This window comes from Trachemys scripta, unplaced genomic scaffold, assembly GCF_013100865.1.
Source record: "Trachemys scripta elegans isolate TJP31775 unplaced genomic scaffold, CAS_Tse_1.0 scaffold_51, whole genome shotgun sequence".
Classification (NCBI taxonomy): Eukaryota; Metazoa; Chordata; order Testudines; family Emydidae; genus Trachemys; species Trachemys scripta.
This window is the reverse complement of record NW_023260537.1, coordinates 1-13,901: the sequence shown is the minus strand read 5'-3', so window position 1 is coordinate 13,901 and position 13,901 is coordinate 1. Positions and strand designations below refer to the sequence as shown.

Below are 13,901 nucleotides of genomic sequence, written 5' to 3'. Positions count from 1 at the left end.
CCTGTGTGCCTCCGGGGTAGCCCTCCCGCAGCCATGAGGAGCACCCCTGCCCCCCCTTCCGCTGTGCATGGCCGGGGTACCTCATGCCCTGCCCCCTGCTCTCCGTGTCCCACCCCTCATGGGGAGCCCCCTCCCCCGTGCACCCCCAGGGTACCTCCTGCCCCTGCTCCCACTAGCCTGTCCCCCCACAGGGAGCACCCCCTCCCCCTCCTCTGTGCACCCCTGGGGTATGACCTGCCCCCCCCCATGGAGAGCGCTCTGCCTCCTCTGGGTACCCCCCAGCCTGCCCCCTGTGGGGAGTGCCCCACCCTGCCCTCTCCTCTGTACAGCCTCGGGGTACCTCCTGCCCCCTGCTCTTCCCAGCCCGTCCTCCACGGGGATCGTTCCCTCCCCCAATGGGAGTATGTGGGGGTGGGCACGCCGGCCCCCCCCCCCAGGGGAAGGGTAATGAGCTGGGGTGCTCCTTGAACCCCGTGTGCTCAGCGTTCGGCCCTGCCCCCTGGGGCTCCACATGCCAGCCCTGCCCCCATGCCCCTTGGAGGGCCGGATCGGCCCTTTGGGCCCCTCTGGCTGGTCTCCTGCTCCCCTGGGTCAGACCGCACATCTAGCTGGTATCTCACCCGCTCCGTGCCCGCCCCCCTCACTCAGCCCCTGGGCCCCTCAGCCGGCTACCCCTGTTCTCTCGGGCTGGACAGGCAGCGCAGGTCCAGGAAGCGTGGCGGTGTCTGGCTGTCGGGTCTCTAGGCAGCAGGGGAGATGCTCGCCCAGCTTTTGGGGTGCTGGGCTACTAGAGTTGCAGTCCAGGCACCCCTGGTTCTGACCCACTAGACCCCACTCCCCCCCCCAGAGCTGGGTGCATCTTGGGCCAAGTCCCACCCGCCCAGCACGGGGCAGTGCCGGATGTTCCAATAGAAGCCTCTTGTTATGCAGCAGCCTGTGGAACTCACTGCCACTGGAAGTTCCTGAGGCCAGAAACAAAGCGACTCTCCAAATGGACGGTTTTTATTCCTTCCTGACCCAGTTTCATCCACCGACGCTGCTGGATGCCAACACTACCCAGTTTCAGCGTCTCCCTCCTGGTGACTGACAGGCCAAGCTGGTCTCATGAGCTCATTGGGACTCCTGGGTTCTGTCCCCAGCTCTGGGAGGGGAGTGGCGTCTAGTGGTTAGAGTAAGGCGGGGCTGGGAATTAATAATTAATTAATGGAGATATCCTGTCTTCTAGAACTGGAAGGGACCTTGAAAGGTCATCAAGTCCAGCCCCTGCCTTCACTAGCAGGACCGAGTACTGATTTTGCCCCAGATCCCTAAGTGGCCCCCTCAAGGATTGGACTCTCAACCCTGGGTTTATCAGGCCAATGCTCAAACCACTGAGTTATCCCTCCCTCCCCGGACTCCTGGGTTCTCTCCCCAGCTCTGAGAGGGGGAATGGGATCTAGTGCGAAGGTGGGGAGGTGGGAGTCAAGACTCCTGGGTTCTGGCTGGCCGTGAGTGAGGTCTGGTGGTTAGAGCGAGGACGGATGAAGCTTGGACTATCCCATTGCTGTCAGTCCCAGCATGCAGTGGGGTGGTTTTTCGGCCCATCGGGTCGGTTTGTGGTGCCGAGATTTTTGCAGCCGAGTTTCCACTGGCCTCTGCTTTTCGCCAGCGCTTTCTGGGTGACTTTTCCCGCAGTGTGCGGCGGGGTGAGGCCAGCGCTGCGCCTGGTCCTGGGGGGTGCTGGTTGACAGGGGCGGAGGAGAGACCCCAACATGATCGCGGGACGGGAGAAGAGGCCCGGTAGTGAGCCGTCACAGCGAGGACGGAGCAGCGATGGTCAGGGTGCGGGGAGGAAATGGGAGGCTTGTGGTTCCAGCCGAGAACCGGTGGCTGGAGATTAAAGCCGAACAAAAAGGGGTGAAACCACGGGGCCGGGTCGGGAGCTGACGGGACCCCCGATGTTGCAGCACCATAGCCCTTTATAAAGCAGCTGGAGAGCTCGGCGCTTTACGCAAGAGAAGGAGAGTTACCTCTCAGGGGAAACTGAGGCACTGAGCAGGGGAGTGGCTTGCCCAGCTTCCCTCCGTCCCCCACATTCCACCCCATGCCTGCACTGCGCCCTCCCCACCCCCCGGTCTCACCCTCCGAGCACGGGATCTCCCTCCCCTTCCCCAGCAAAGGGGACAAACCCCCGGGGTAGTACAGCACTGCCGGGACTTCCCATCTCCAGCTGAGGGTCCCGGGACTCCCCCCCCATGCACCCCGTGGGCTCCCATTAGCTGGGCGGGTGCTGGGTCTGGGCATGGACCCGGCCCTGTCTCCGAAAGGGCCTGTGTCGGGCCGTTGATCCGAGCCTGGCTGCATGCCCGTCTCCCAGCTGGCTCTGTGCCCCTTCTGGGCGCAATCCCCATGCGGGGCCCAGCGGTCTGGGCCACGCTGGCTGCTAATGAACCATTGTCTGGCGACGGAGCCGGCTGGCGGCTGGCTGCAACGGAGTCGGTGGAGCAGAACCATCCCCAGGGCGGGGGGACTGGCTGGGGCAGGGATGGGAGCGAGGCCAGCGCCCAGTAGAGGGCAAAGGGCCCCATTCCCCACCCCCCTGAGCCAGCCGGTCCCCTGGCCTGGGGCCGGATTGGGGTGCAGGGGTTGGCATGGCCGGGATCCTGACTGGCCTCGCTGTGCGGAATGGTGCCAAATGCCATGTTGTTGGCTCCCGTCCATCCCCCTGACGTCAGGTCTGCGCACGGCCAGCGCTTGTGTAAATGCCACATTAGTGCCGGTGCACGGGGGAGTCAGCTGAGCTACCTGGGAGTGCTCGAGGTCACCTATGGGAGTGAGTTAGAAGGCGGGGGGGCTGGGAGCCTGACTCCTGGGTTCTTTTCCCAGCTTTGGAAGGGGAGTGGGGTCTAGTGGTTAGAGCAGGGAGGCGCTGGGAGCCAGGACTCCTGGGCTCTATCCCCAGCTCTGGGAAGGGAGTGGGGTCTAGAGGGTTAGAGGAGCGGGTGGGCTGGAGTCAGGACTCCTGGGTTCTATCCCTGTCTCGCATGCCCATTCCTTCGCTGCAGACTTGAGGTCCTTGCTGGGGTGGCGCCGGCTAGGAGGGTGGGGGTGGGGGTTGAGGTCTCACATGGGAGCGGTGTTGGCTCGTTTCACCGTGCAGCTTTATTGGTATTTGTCTGTGGTGTGGTGCGCGGCTGGTTCCCTACACAGACAGAGGTAGAGCAATCTCGGACTTCGATCCTTCCCCGTGTTTCCCCTCTGTGCACATTGCTGTCCCAAAACCGCAGTGTAGAACAAAGAGAGGCTGGGCTGCACCAGGGCACGAAAACGTGCTCGTCCTGCGCTGCTGACGTAAATCCACCCCCAGCTCTGTGGGGTAAAGGGCAGGACACTGGGTGGCTGTTCCCCAGCTGCCCCACCCCAGAAGTGGCTGCATCACAGCACTGGGCGAGCCACTCCTATGTGGCATCCCCATGTGACCTTTGTAAACCAGACAGGGACTCGGACACCCTAGATCCTGCTTTCTTCCTCTAGCAGCTGGCTGATAGGTGCCGGGGGTGGGGTGGGGTGGTCTGGGCACATGCCTCATGCTGTAAGGAAGGGGCATCTGGCGGGCACCCTGTGATGGGGTTTGCTGCTTTCCAAGCCTCGGGCCCTTTAAGACAGATGAGGAGTGGCTGCCTGGCAACCCCTAGTTGTCTAAGCAACAGCACGCTGGCACTCTGGCTCGCCCAGCAACTGGAAGGGGGGGGTGCTGAATCCAGCGGGCTGTGTGCCTGCCCCCTGGGGTCCAGACCAGGGTTCTGGGGCCCTGGCATGTCCCATGCCCGCCTTGGGGTGAGAGCCCAGGTGCCCTGGCGTCTCACGGTATGCAGGTCACGACACGGATGGGAGACCTGCAGGGAGTGGAGCTGGGGGCTCTGTGCTGTGGGGGCTCGGGCGGGGGCTCAGTCGGGGGTGCCGTGCTGCAGGGAGGGGGCAGGGTGGCAACCGTGCTGCAAAGAATGGGGCAGCTGGGGGGCTCATTTCCTTTTCCCTTAGGAACCCCAATTTCCCCAACCCGTGCCCCATTTCCCCTTGGATGTTTTTCTCCTTAACATCCTGGCGCAGCCTGCTGGGCAGCGTTGCTGGGGCCGTGGCTAGCTGCTGCGCTCTCCCCCAGAGGTGGCTGCATTTCAGTGCTAGGTAAAGCAGTGGGATGGAAAAAGGGGGTGGGCCTTTTGTCTCAGCCCCTATTCCCCTCTCCCCCTTCCCCCCCCCCCCCGGCTTTCCCACTGTATCCTTCCTGCTTCCTCTCACGTTCTCCTCCTCTTCCTCCCCCCAGGCTCCCCACGGACAGAGCCCCGAGCCAGCTGCAGGGGACTGAGAGCCACCTCGGTGGAGCGGGCTGGGGGGCGCTGCCCATCTCAAGGTAAGTACCCCGGATTCCACTCCCCCAGACTGGGCTGGGGGACCCTGGGCACTGGAGCAAATTGGGGGGTTGGGACACCGGGCCCTTGCCCTGTAGGCAGGCGCTGGCTCTGATCCAGCCCCATGGAGGTGGGGTTGGGGAGTCCCTGGACCCCTCCTGTCCTGGCGTGGGCAGAGTCTGGGCACCAGCGTCAGTCCAGGATCCAGATCAGAGCAGCCATGCCCTGAAATTGCACAAGGCTGGTCAATCTGGAGAAACCAGTTCCCAGACCTAGGAAGTGGGGGCAGGGGACACCATAATGGGTGGGGGCTGGGAGCCAGGACACCTGGGTTCTATCCCCAGGGAGGTTAGAGCGGAGGAGGAAGGAACTGGGAGCCAGGACACCTGGGTTCTATCCCCGGGGAGGTTAGAGCGGGGGGAGGAGGGACTGGGAGCCAGGACGCTTGGGTTCCCTTGGTGCTGTTGGCCCTGCTGCTGGCATCATCCCCTCCCCCTAACAGCAGCAGGCCCATCGACAAAGGGTTCCTGCAAAGTATGTCAAACATCCAGCCCCCGGGGCACATGAAAGCAGACGCGGGCCCCGGGGTCAGGGCCTGGACGCTGAGCTAAGTGGAGCCAAGTCCCAGCAGGGTAGCACCCCACAGGCAGGACCCAGCTGGGCCAGCCTCAGCGCCAACCAGTGCATCCCCCTCCCAGAGCAGGGGAGAGAACCCAGGAGTCCTGGCTGGCTGCCAGCTGTTTGGTGGGAGGGGAACCTGGGTGGGGCTGGATCTGTTCCCGGAGACACTTGTGGAGCCAGGGGCTGGCTGGCTTTTGTCTTCCCTGATTTCCCAATTCCTGCCACGCCTCCTGCAGCAGTGTCTGGCTCACACCTCAGGCAGGTGAGGTGGTGTGACGGTATCCAGGACGCCTGGGATCTTCGCCAGGCACTGGGAGGTGAGTGGAGGCTAGGGGGTTAGAGCAGGGGGGCTGGGAGCCAGGACTCCTGGGTTCTCTCCCCTGCTCTGGGAGGGAAGAGGGTCTAGGGGGCTAGAGCAGGGGGGCTGGGAGCCAGGACTCCTGGGTTCTCTCCCCTGCTCTGGGAGGGAAGAGGGTCTAGGGGGTTGGAGGAGGGGGGCTAGGAGCTAGGATTCCTGGGTTCTCTCCCCAGTTCTTGGGGAGCAGTGGGGTTGGTTTACAGGTGGCACAGGGGGTCATGCTACCTCCCTCCCCCAGGCCTGTCCCCAGGACGTGCCGTAGCCGTCCCCGCCCGCCATGGCTAGATGATCCCGGCCCCACGCCATGCTGCAGTCCCGCGGCCGGTACCTGCTGCTCCTGCTGGGGGTGCAGCTGGTGGTGATGGCGTTGCTGTACCATGAGGGCTACCGCCGGCGGGTCGCCTACTTCCTGGGCATCTTCTACAAAGGGGGGGCCCCGACCGGGCTGGGGGGACCCCAGGGCGCCGCCCACAACGCCTCGCTGCCCGGCGACGTCTACGCCAACCTCAGCCTCATCGCCCGGCCCCCGCTGCGTCCCGAGGAACTGCCCTACTGCCCTGAGACCTCCCCATTCCTAGGTAAGGGGCGCTCAGAGCCCTGACTTCACGAGGGGGGGGGCTGGGATCAGGACAGCTGGGTTCTATCCCATCTCTGGGAGGGGAGTGGGGTCTAGTGGGTAGAGCGAGGGGTTTGGAGTCAGGACTCCTCCTGGGTTCTCTCCCTGGCTCTGTCGGGGGAGTGGGGTCTAGTGGGTAGATCAAGGCAGCTGGGAACCTGGACTCCTGAGTTCTGTCCCTGGCTGTGGGAGTGGGGCAAAGATTTGGGGGCTTCCATGCCTTTGAAGCCCCTCTGTGAGGTATGGGGGCGGCCCCCCCAGAGCTGTGAACCCCAAGTTTGCTAGGGCTCAGAAGTTTGCCCTGCCCCTCTGCCCTGCAGGGGGGCCGATCCGGGTGACCTTCCCCCCGGGACTGACCCTGGAGCAGATTGTGCGCAAGAACCCCTACGTGACAGCCGGGGGCAGGTACCAGCCCCCCGACTGCGACCCCCTGCACCGCACGGCCGTCATCATCCCCCACCGCAACCGGGAGCAGCACCTGCGCTACCTCCTCTACTTCCTGCACCCCTTCCTGCAGCGCCAGCAACTCAGCTACGGCATCTACATCATCCAGCAGGTGCCCTGGATGCCGGGGTCCGGGGGGGCGGCTCTTGGGGGTTAGAGCAGGGGGGGCTGGGAGCCAGGACTCCTGGGTTCTATCACGGCTCTGGGAGAGGAGTGGGGTCTAGTGGTTAGAGCAGGGGGGGCTGGGAGCCAGGACTCCTGGGTTCTATCCTGGCTCTGGGAGAGGAGTGGGGTCTAGTGGTTAGAGCAGGGGGGCTGGGAGCCAGGACTCCTGGGTTCTATCCCGGCTCTGGGAGGAGGGGGTGGGCTAGTGGTTAGAGCAGGGGGCTGGCAGTAACCCTCCGTTGTCCCCCCCTTCCCACCCACCAGGCAGGGAACTACACCTTTAACCGGGCCAAGCTGCTGAACGTGGGGTTCAAGGAGGCGATGAAGGATGAGGACTGGGACTGCATGTTCTTCCATGATGTTGACCTCATCCCCGAGGACGACCGCAACCTGTACACCTGCGACCGCTTCCCCAAGCACGCCTCCGTCGCCATGGACAAATTCGGATACAAGTGGGTCCCTGCACCCCACCCCAGAGGTGGCTGCATCTCCATGCTGGGTGAAGGGTGCCCAGATAACCAGCCCGCCACATCTTCACGCTGGGCGAGGGATCCCTGCATAACCAGCCCCCGAGCACCACCACAGAGGGGCTGTGTCTCCATGTCAGGCGAGGGGTCCCTGGATAACCAGCCCTGCACCCCACCCCAGAGGTGGCTGCATATCCATGCTGGGCGAGGGGTCCCCAAATAAGTACGCCCTGCCCCAGAGGTGGCTGTATCTCCATGGTGGGCGAGAGGTGCCCAGATAACCAGCCCGCCATGTCTTCACGCCGGGCGAGGGATCCCTGGATAACCAGCCCCCGAGCTCCACCCAGAGGGGCTGCATCTTGCCAGGCAAGGGGTCCCCGTATAATCAGAGCTTGTGCCCCGCTCCAGAGGTGGCCACATCTCCATGCTGAGCGAGGGGGTCCCTGTATAACCAGCCCCCGCACCACACCCCAGAGGGGCCGCATCTCTGGCAAGTGTGATTGACAGCCTGGATTCCCCTCCCCCACCATCACTGCCCATCTGGAGTGCCCCCCGCTGACGCTGCCCCCTCTTCCCATAGGTTGCCCTACAAGACCTACTTCGGGGGAGTGTCGGCTTTGACCCCGGAGCAGTACATGAAGATGAACGGTTTCCCCAACAACTACTGGGGCTGGGGGGGCGAAGACGATGACATTGCTGTGAGGTAGGGGGTGGGGCCATGGGAGAGGGGATGGGACCGTGGGGGGGAGAGGGTGGGGCCTTGGGCACCCTCACAGTCAGTCACCCCTTTGGGTTCTCTCACCTGGGTATGAGTGTGTGTGTGGGGGGTGAGGATTCTCATATGACACCTGCCGGGCTAGCCCAGGTTTATGGGAGGGGCCACGCGGTCTGTTATACAGGTGGGGAAACTGAGGCACATGTGCGGCACAGCCGGGGAGAGAACCCAGGAGTCCTGGTTCCTGGCCCCACTGCCGTGAGGCTGGATGGGCCGGTGGGTGTGATGGACGGGGGGGACGACAGGATACCAGGCTAGATGGGCCCGTGGTTTTTAACCCTGCCTCCCCTCCCCGCAGGGTGGCGCTGAGCGGGATGCTAATCTCCCGGCCCTCCGTCCAGCATGGCCGCTACCGCATGATCAAACACGGCCACGACAAGGGCAACGAGCAGAACCCCAGGAGGTGACGGGGGGAGGGGAATGGCAGGGGGTGGGGGGAGGGATCCCCTCAGTGGGAGAGGGGAATGGTGGGGGGCGGGGTCCTGGCAGCAGGGGAGGGGAATGGGGTAGAGCTTGCCGGGGGGAGAGGGGGGGGGATCCTGGCAGCGGGGTGCAGGGAGGGGGGGGGGGCTGTTGGGGGGGGTGGGATCCTGGCAGCCTGGGAGGGGAATGGGGCGGGGGGGTTGGGAGGGGGGGGGGGGGGGGTTGGGCATGAATTGGGCAGCATCCCAGCAGTGGGCAGGATGGGGGGGGGGTGGTCCTTGTCCGGCTAACCCCCTCCCCTGTCCCCCAGGTTTAACCTGCTGGCCAAGACGCGTCGGACCTGGCGCCAGGATGGCATGAACACGCTGGACTACCAGCTGCTGGCCAAGGAGCTCCAGCCCCTCTACACCAACATCACCGTCGCCATCGGCACCGAGAAGGGCCTGCGCCGCCCCACGTGACCTCCCCGCTGGCAGGGGGGCTGGGACTTGGGGGGGCATGGCTGGACCCCCCGATCCACCCTGGACTGAGCAACCAAAGATGCCCAGCTGGAGGGGGTGGGGTCTTGGGCTGGTGCTGCTGGGGGGGGGGGGGGGGGGGGGTTGGGGCCCCGGGGCGGGGGGGGGGGGGGGCGGGACCGGGGGGTGGGGCCCGGATGGGGGGGGAATGGGGCCCCCAAGGGGGGGGGGGGGGGGGGGTAGCAAGCAGGGGACGGGGTCCCTGATGCCCCTGCTGTTAGAGGGCGAGGGGGGAGGGAATCAGGGCCTGACTCTCCCCAGAGCCATTCACCAGGGCTGGTTTTTTATACAGATGTCTCTTGGGGGGTGGGGTTTGCTGTCCTGCCCACAGAGGGGGCTGCCCCCCCAGTGCACAGACTCTTTCTTATTAAAGTGCAATTTATTTTACTGCAGCAGTGTTCCCCTCCCCCCAGCCTTATTTGTTCTTGGGTGGGGGAGGGGGGCATTGGCCATGGGCCGGGCCACCTGGCTGACATGGGGGGCCCCTGGCCGTGCTGGGCCCATGGGGAAGGGGAGGCACTGGCCGTACCACGGCCCCAGCCCCGATTGCCCTGGGGCTGCCAGCACCTGTTCCCTCTTCTCTGCCCCTGGGGGCTCCCCAGAAAGCCGGGCCCCGGCGCTCCTGCAGCAACAAGAGCTGCTGGAGATCCCCCCTCCCCTGGGCTGGTGGGATGAGTTGTGGGGGGGTGAGACTCTGGACCCCCTTCCCCTCCCCCACAGCCCCCCATGCAGCACACAGGGCCTGGGGCTACCTCCCCAAATGTAGATGGGCTCCTGGTCATGCAGCCAGAGGTGGGGGGAGGGCTGTGGGAGAGCTGGGGGCTGCGGGTGGGGATGGAGGGGAGCCCAGGGCTGGGTTATCTAGGGGCTGTGGGTGGGGATTGAGGGGCACTGGTGGAGCTGGGGGGGGGGGGGGGCAAGAGAGCTGAGGCCTGGGTTTATCCAGAGGCTGCGGGTCCCCCAGTGTCACCACACCCCTAAACTGCAATTCTCTAGCGGGGCTCATTCCCCATTTTTTTTTTTGGGGGGGGGGAGGGAGGAGCATCTCCAGCAGCTGCTTCCTCCCCCTCTCCCAGCTGAAAGAAGTGAGAGGGGAAAAAAAGAGCAGTTAAAAGAAACACACATTTCCCAACCCCCTCCACTCCCGGCTGCAGGAAGATCTGGGCCCCGGGGCCCATCACGCTGGTCTCCTGGCCTTGGGGGCGGCTCTGGAATCTCAGCCTTCAGTTAAAAAAAAAAAAAACAACCTTGGGTCGAGCCCCCACAAGTGGGGAGAAAAGCTGAAAACCGTGAATCTGCCGGGAGCTGCCCTGGGTACAAGCGACACTGCCTGAGTCTGCTGAGAGCCTGAGCCCGGTGCTGGGGGGGGGGGGGGGGGAGGCTGAGCTAGGCCAGGTCCTAGGGGCCCCAGTCCTGGGGGAGGGTGTCACTGGGTCCAATTCTGGTACAGAATATTTATTTTTAAATTTATTTTATTTACAGCTGGGCCTAACTCAGCAGGCAGAGAAAGTTCCTGGTCCTCCATCCCAGCAGCATTTCAGGGACGCTGGGCATCCTTCCCTGTCCCCTGGTTGCTATCAGAGTTGCCGCAGGCCCTGGGCACATTCCTGGCTGCGGGTGCCTGGGAATACCCCAACTGGTCGGAGTGCAGGGGGAGGGTGTCCCCAGCTGGGCCCAGAGAAAGCTGCGTTGTGAGGCCGGCCAGGGCCTCCATGTGTAGTCTGTTCACCTCGGGCAAGGGGGCAGAGGGCAGTAGCCAAACCAGGGCTAAAGCCCAGGAGTCCTGGCTCCCATCCCCCTCCCCTGGCTCTAACCACTAGACCCCCCCTCCCCTCCAAGAGCTCACGTAGAACTCAGGAGTCCTGGCTCCTAGCCCAGGGCTTTAGCCTTCCCTCGCAGCCATGCCAGGTGACCCATCATTACTCACCCCAATGCAATGCCAAGCAGCCCAGCTGTTGGGTGGGGTCGCCTTGCCCCATGCCTGGTAAAGAGAAACATAACACAGCCTGGTATGAGAGTCTCTTCAATTCTTTCACTCTCTGGGGAGGGGCCTGTGCTCCATCCAGAGGGCTGCGTGCCAACTGGGAGCTCCCTGGGGGGTTTATCTGCTGCCCCTGGGGAAAGGGGATTTGAATGGCCCCGCTTCGGTAACCCTACAAAGGGCTGGGGTTGATCGGCGCTATCGCAGCCAACCACCAGGGGCGCTGCTGTCTCCTGTCGCCTCGAACTCTCTAGTTCTCGGGGTTTTAGGGCTTGTGCGTCGGGACGCCTGGGTTCCGTCCCTGGAGAGGGGAGTGGGGTCTGGTGGGGGTTAGAGCAGAGGGACAGGGAGCCAGGACTCCTGGGTTCCGTCCCTGGGGAGGGGAGTGGGGTCTGGTGGGGGTTAGAGCAGAGGGACAGGGAGCCAGGACTCCTGGGTTCTGTCCCTGGGGAGGGGAGTGGGGTCTGGTGGGTTAGAGCAGAGGGACAGGGAGCCAGGACTCCTGGGTTCCCTCCCTGGGGAGGGGAGTGGTGTCTTGTGGGTTAGAGCAGAGGGGCTGGGAGCCAGGATTCCTGGGTTCTGTCCCTGGGGAGGGGAGGGAAGGGGAGTGGGGTCTGGTGGGTTAGAGCAGAGGGACTGGGAGCCAGGACTCCTGGATTCTGTCCCCAGCTCTAAGAGGGGAGTGGGGCCTGGGGGGTAGAGCAGGGCGCACTGGGGCCAGTATATGTGTGTGATTGAGGGATCATACATGCATTGTTGGCCTCTGTGTGCCTGTGCATCCATTTTTCCTTGCATGTTGCAGCCAGAGCATGTGGGCGTGCTTTTGCACCTGTGCATTTGGAGCTGTGTGTGCCGTTTGGTGCATGGAGGGGGTGCATTTTTGCACAAATCTGTGTGCATGTGTGTCACGGATTCCCAGGAGAGCCCTGAAGCAGGACTCGCTGCCATAATAGTGGGGGTGGGTGAAATGTACTTTGTTGCCGGTGGGCAAATACCCCACACTGCAGCGATTTGCAGGAACCCACGAAATCTCCCATCAGTTTGGCAGAAAGACAATCTCAGCAATGCACTGCCAGTCTGTCTGTTTTTAAATGAAAGTTTTCATACTTCAAGTTAAGCGAGGGATAGAAAGAGATTTCCTGTCTATTATAACAGGAGTTACAGGGTGTTTGTACATGGTTTAAGCAAGATTTGTTTGATTATTTCAGTGGTAAAAATTGTCTGAATTCTGTTTATATAGATCATATCTTCACCCACCGGTTTTATGCTGTTTTTTTAGCAGCATGGGGAAATCTTTCTTGTGGGATTTGCGGGATGAACATGGAAGAAATGCGGGAGCGGGTGGGAGCAGGTTTTGCAGGTGGGACGCGCAGGGGTCTATCATGCGTGTGTTGCTGTCGGCCGCTGTGGCCATGTGCCGCGGCCCGTGCGTGAATTTTTGCTTGCACGTTGCTGCGGGAGCGTGTGGGCGTGCGTTTGCCCATGTGCGTTTGGAGCTGAGCGGTCATCTCGGTGCGTGGGGGTGAGTGTGCGTATTTTTGCACGGATCCGCGTGTGCACGTGTCACAGATCCAGGGGACCAGCCCTGGGGAGGCCCCCTTCAGCATGTCAGTCCCCCCCCCCTCACTAGGAGCAACCACCGGGCTTCACCTCCTGGGACCTAACCTCGGAGTCTTCCACCCCCCTGCGTCATGCTGTGAGCTCCCTGCAGCGAGTCTGCCTGACTTGGACACCCAAGGGAGACGTGTACCCCCAAAGGGAGCAATGTGCCCCCAACCTCCTTAATCTGGAGTGACTCTCGGGCAGTGGTGTAAAAACAGGAGGGTTTTGAGTTGCCTGGAAAGCTCTTCATTAGCACAGAGAACAGCCTGGTCCATCTGGGTCAGTCCGGAGTCCTCTGACCCCGCTCTAGCTCCAGTCCAGACGCTTCTCTCTTCCAGCAGCCCCACAAGTAACAACCCCACCAGACCCCTCCTCAGCCCTTTGTTCCCCGGCTGGTCAGAGCCTCCTGGCTCCCTGCTACGGGGTCCATCCATGGGTATTAGCTGCTAGGTGCCAAATGTCCGGGCAGTTGGCATGGCCATTGTCTTCTCAGAGGCTCCATGGGTGTGGGGCCCAGGCAGGTAAGTATCAACCACACCCGGATTTCTGCAAAGTAAACAACCTTTTCCCACCACCTGGGGAACCATGCACCACTTGGGGAAACTGAGGCACACACCACATTCCCACAAAACGTGTCGGAAAAGTGCCCCGCTGTCCCAGCGCGTTGCTGCAGCTGCATGGCTGTGGGTGTGCGTTGGTAAGATAAGGCTGCATTGGCAAGTATTTGTGCCTCGGTGCAGGACTCTATGTATGTATGTGTGTGTGCGTGCATTGCTGTGCAGGTGTTTGTGTGGGCAGGTGCATTCATTTGTGTGTTGTGCATTTGCAGAGGGGCATGTGTGCATGCAGTTTTCTTGGTGCCTTTGTGAAGAAGGGGTGTGTGGGCATCCCTGGGGGGGGTGTTTTTGTCAGTATATGTATGTATGTGTGTGTGTATTTGCAGAGGTATCTGTACACAAAGGTGTGTGCATTTTTGTACTACTTTGCACTTGTGTGCATCTGTTTGTGTTGGCAGGTGCATGCATTTGTGCCTGAAGGTGTTTGCACTGATGTGTGTTTGCATCCATTGGGGGTGTGCATTTTGTGCAGGAGGGGTGTGGGCATCAGGTGTGTGTGCCTTATGCATAAGGGGGGTGTATTTTTGCTCACCATTGTGTGTGTATTAGCTCATACACATTGTGTGTATGTGCGTCTGTGGGCATTTGTTTCTGTCCCCGTATGTGTGGTGCTTTTGTGCCGGACTCTGTGTGCAACCTCACATACGCTTTCGCACTTGCATGTGTGTGTGTGACGGGTGTGTTACTGCTCACACTCTTTCTTCTCCGCCCCTCCCCCCGTGCCCAGGGTGGGGGAGGAGTGTGGAAGTGGCTGCAGGTTTCCGGTGACCAGGCTCAGTTCCCAAACGGGGAGGGGCTTGGACTAGGCTCCGCCTCCTCTGGGGCAGCGGGTGGGGGGAGGGGGCATGCAGTAATGCAAGGCGCAGTGGGTGTGTGGGGCCAGTGCCTGACAGAATGGGGTATCTGGGGGGGGCAGTGAAGTGTGA

At 62.5% G+C, this 13,901-nt stretch overlaps 1 protein-coding gene across 3 annotated transcripts; it reads left to right on the top strand.

The window, feature by feature from the left end:
- The first annotated feature begins 942 nt into the window (after positions 1-942).
- On the top strand, positions 943-8,849 carry LOC117870594 (beta-1,4-galactosyltransferase 3-like). Of its 3 annotated transcripts, none has more exons than XM_034757795.1 (8): positions 943-1,079; positions 4,304-4,390; positions 5,618-5,945; positions 6,304-6,539; positions 6,857-7,044; positions 7,640-7,762; positions 8,133-8,237; positions 8,568-8,849. In XM_034757795.1, exons 3-8 carry the CDS (start codon positions 5,672-5,674, stop codon positions 8,716-8,718), a joined length of 1,077 nt encoding a protein of 358 aa, XP_034613686.1. In that variant the 5' UTR covers positions 943-1,079; positions 4,304-4,390; positions 5,618-5,671; the 3' UTR covers positions 8,719-8,849. The 3 variants fall into 3 exon arrangements, with proteins under 3 accessions (XP_034613686.1, XP_034613684.1, XP_034613685.1); XM_034757793.1 differs by having other exon boundaries at positions 5,606-5,945; XM_034757794.1 differs by lacking the exons at positions 943-1,079; positions 4,304-4,390 and adding an exon at positions 5,266-5,326 and having other exon boundaries at positions 5,606-5,945.
- The last annotated feature ends 5,052 nt before the right edge of the window (positions 8,850-13,901 follow it).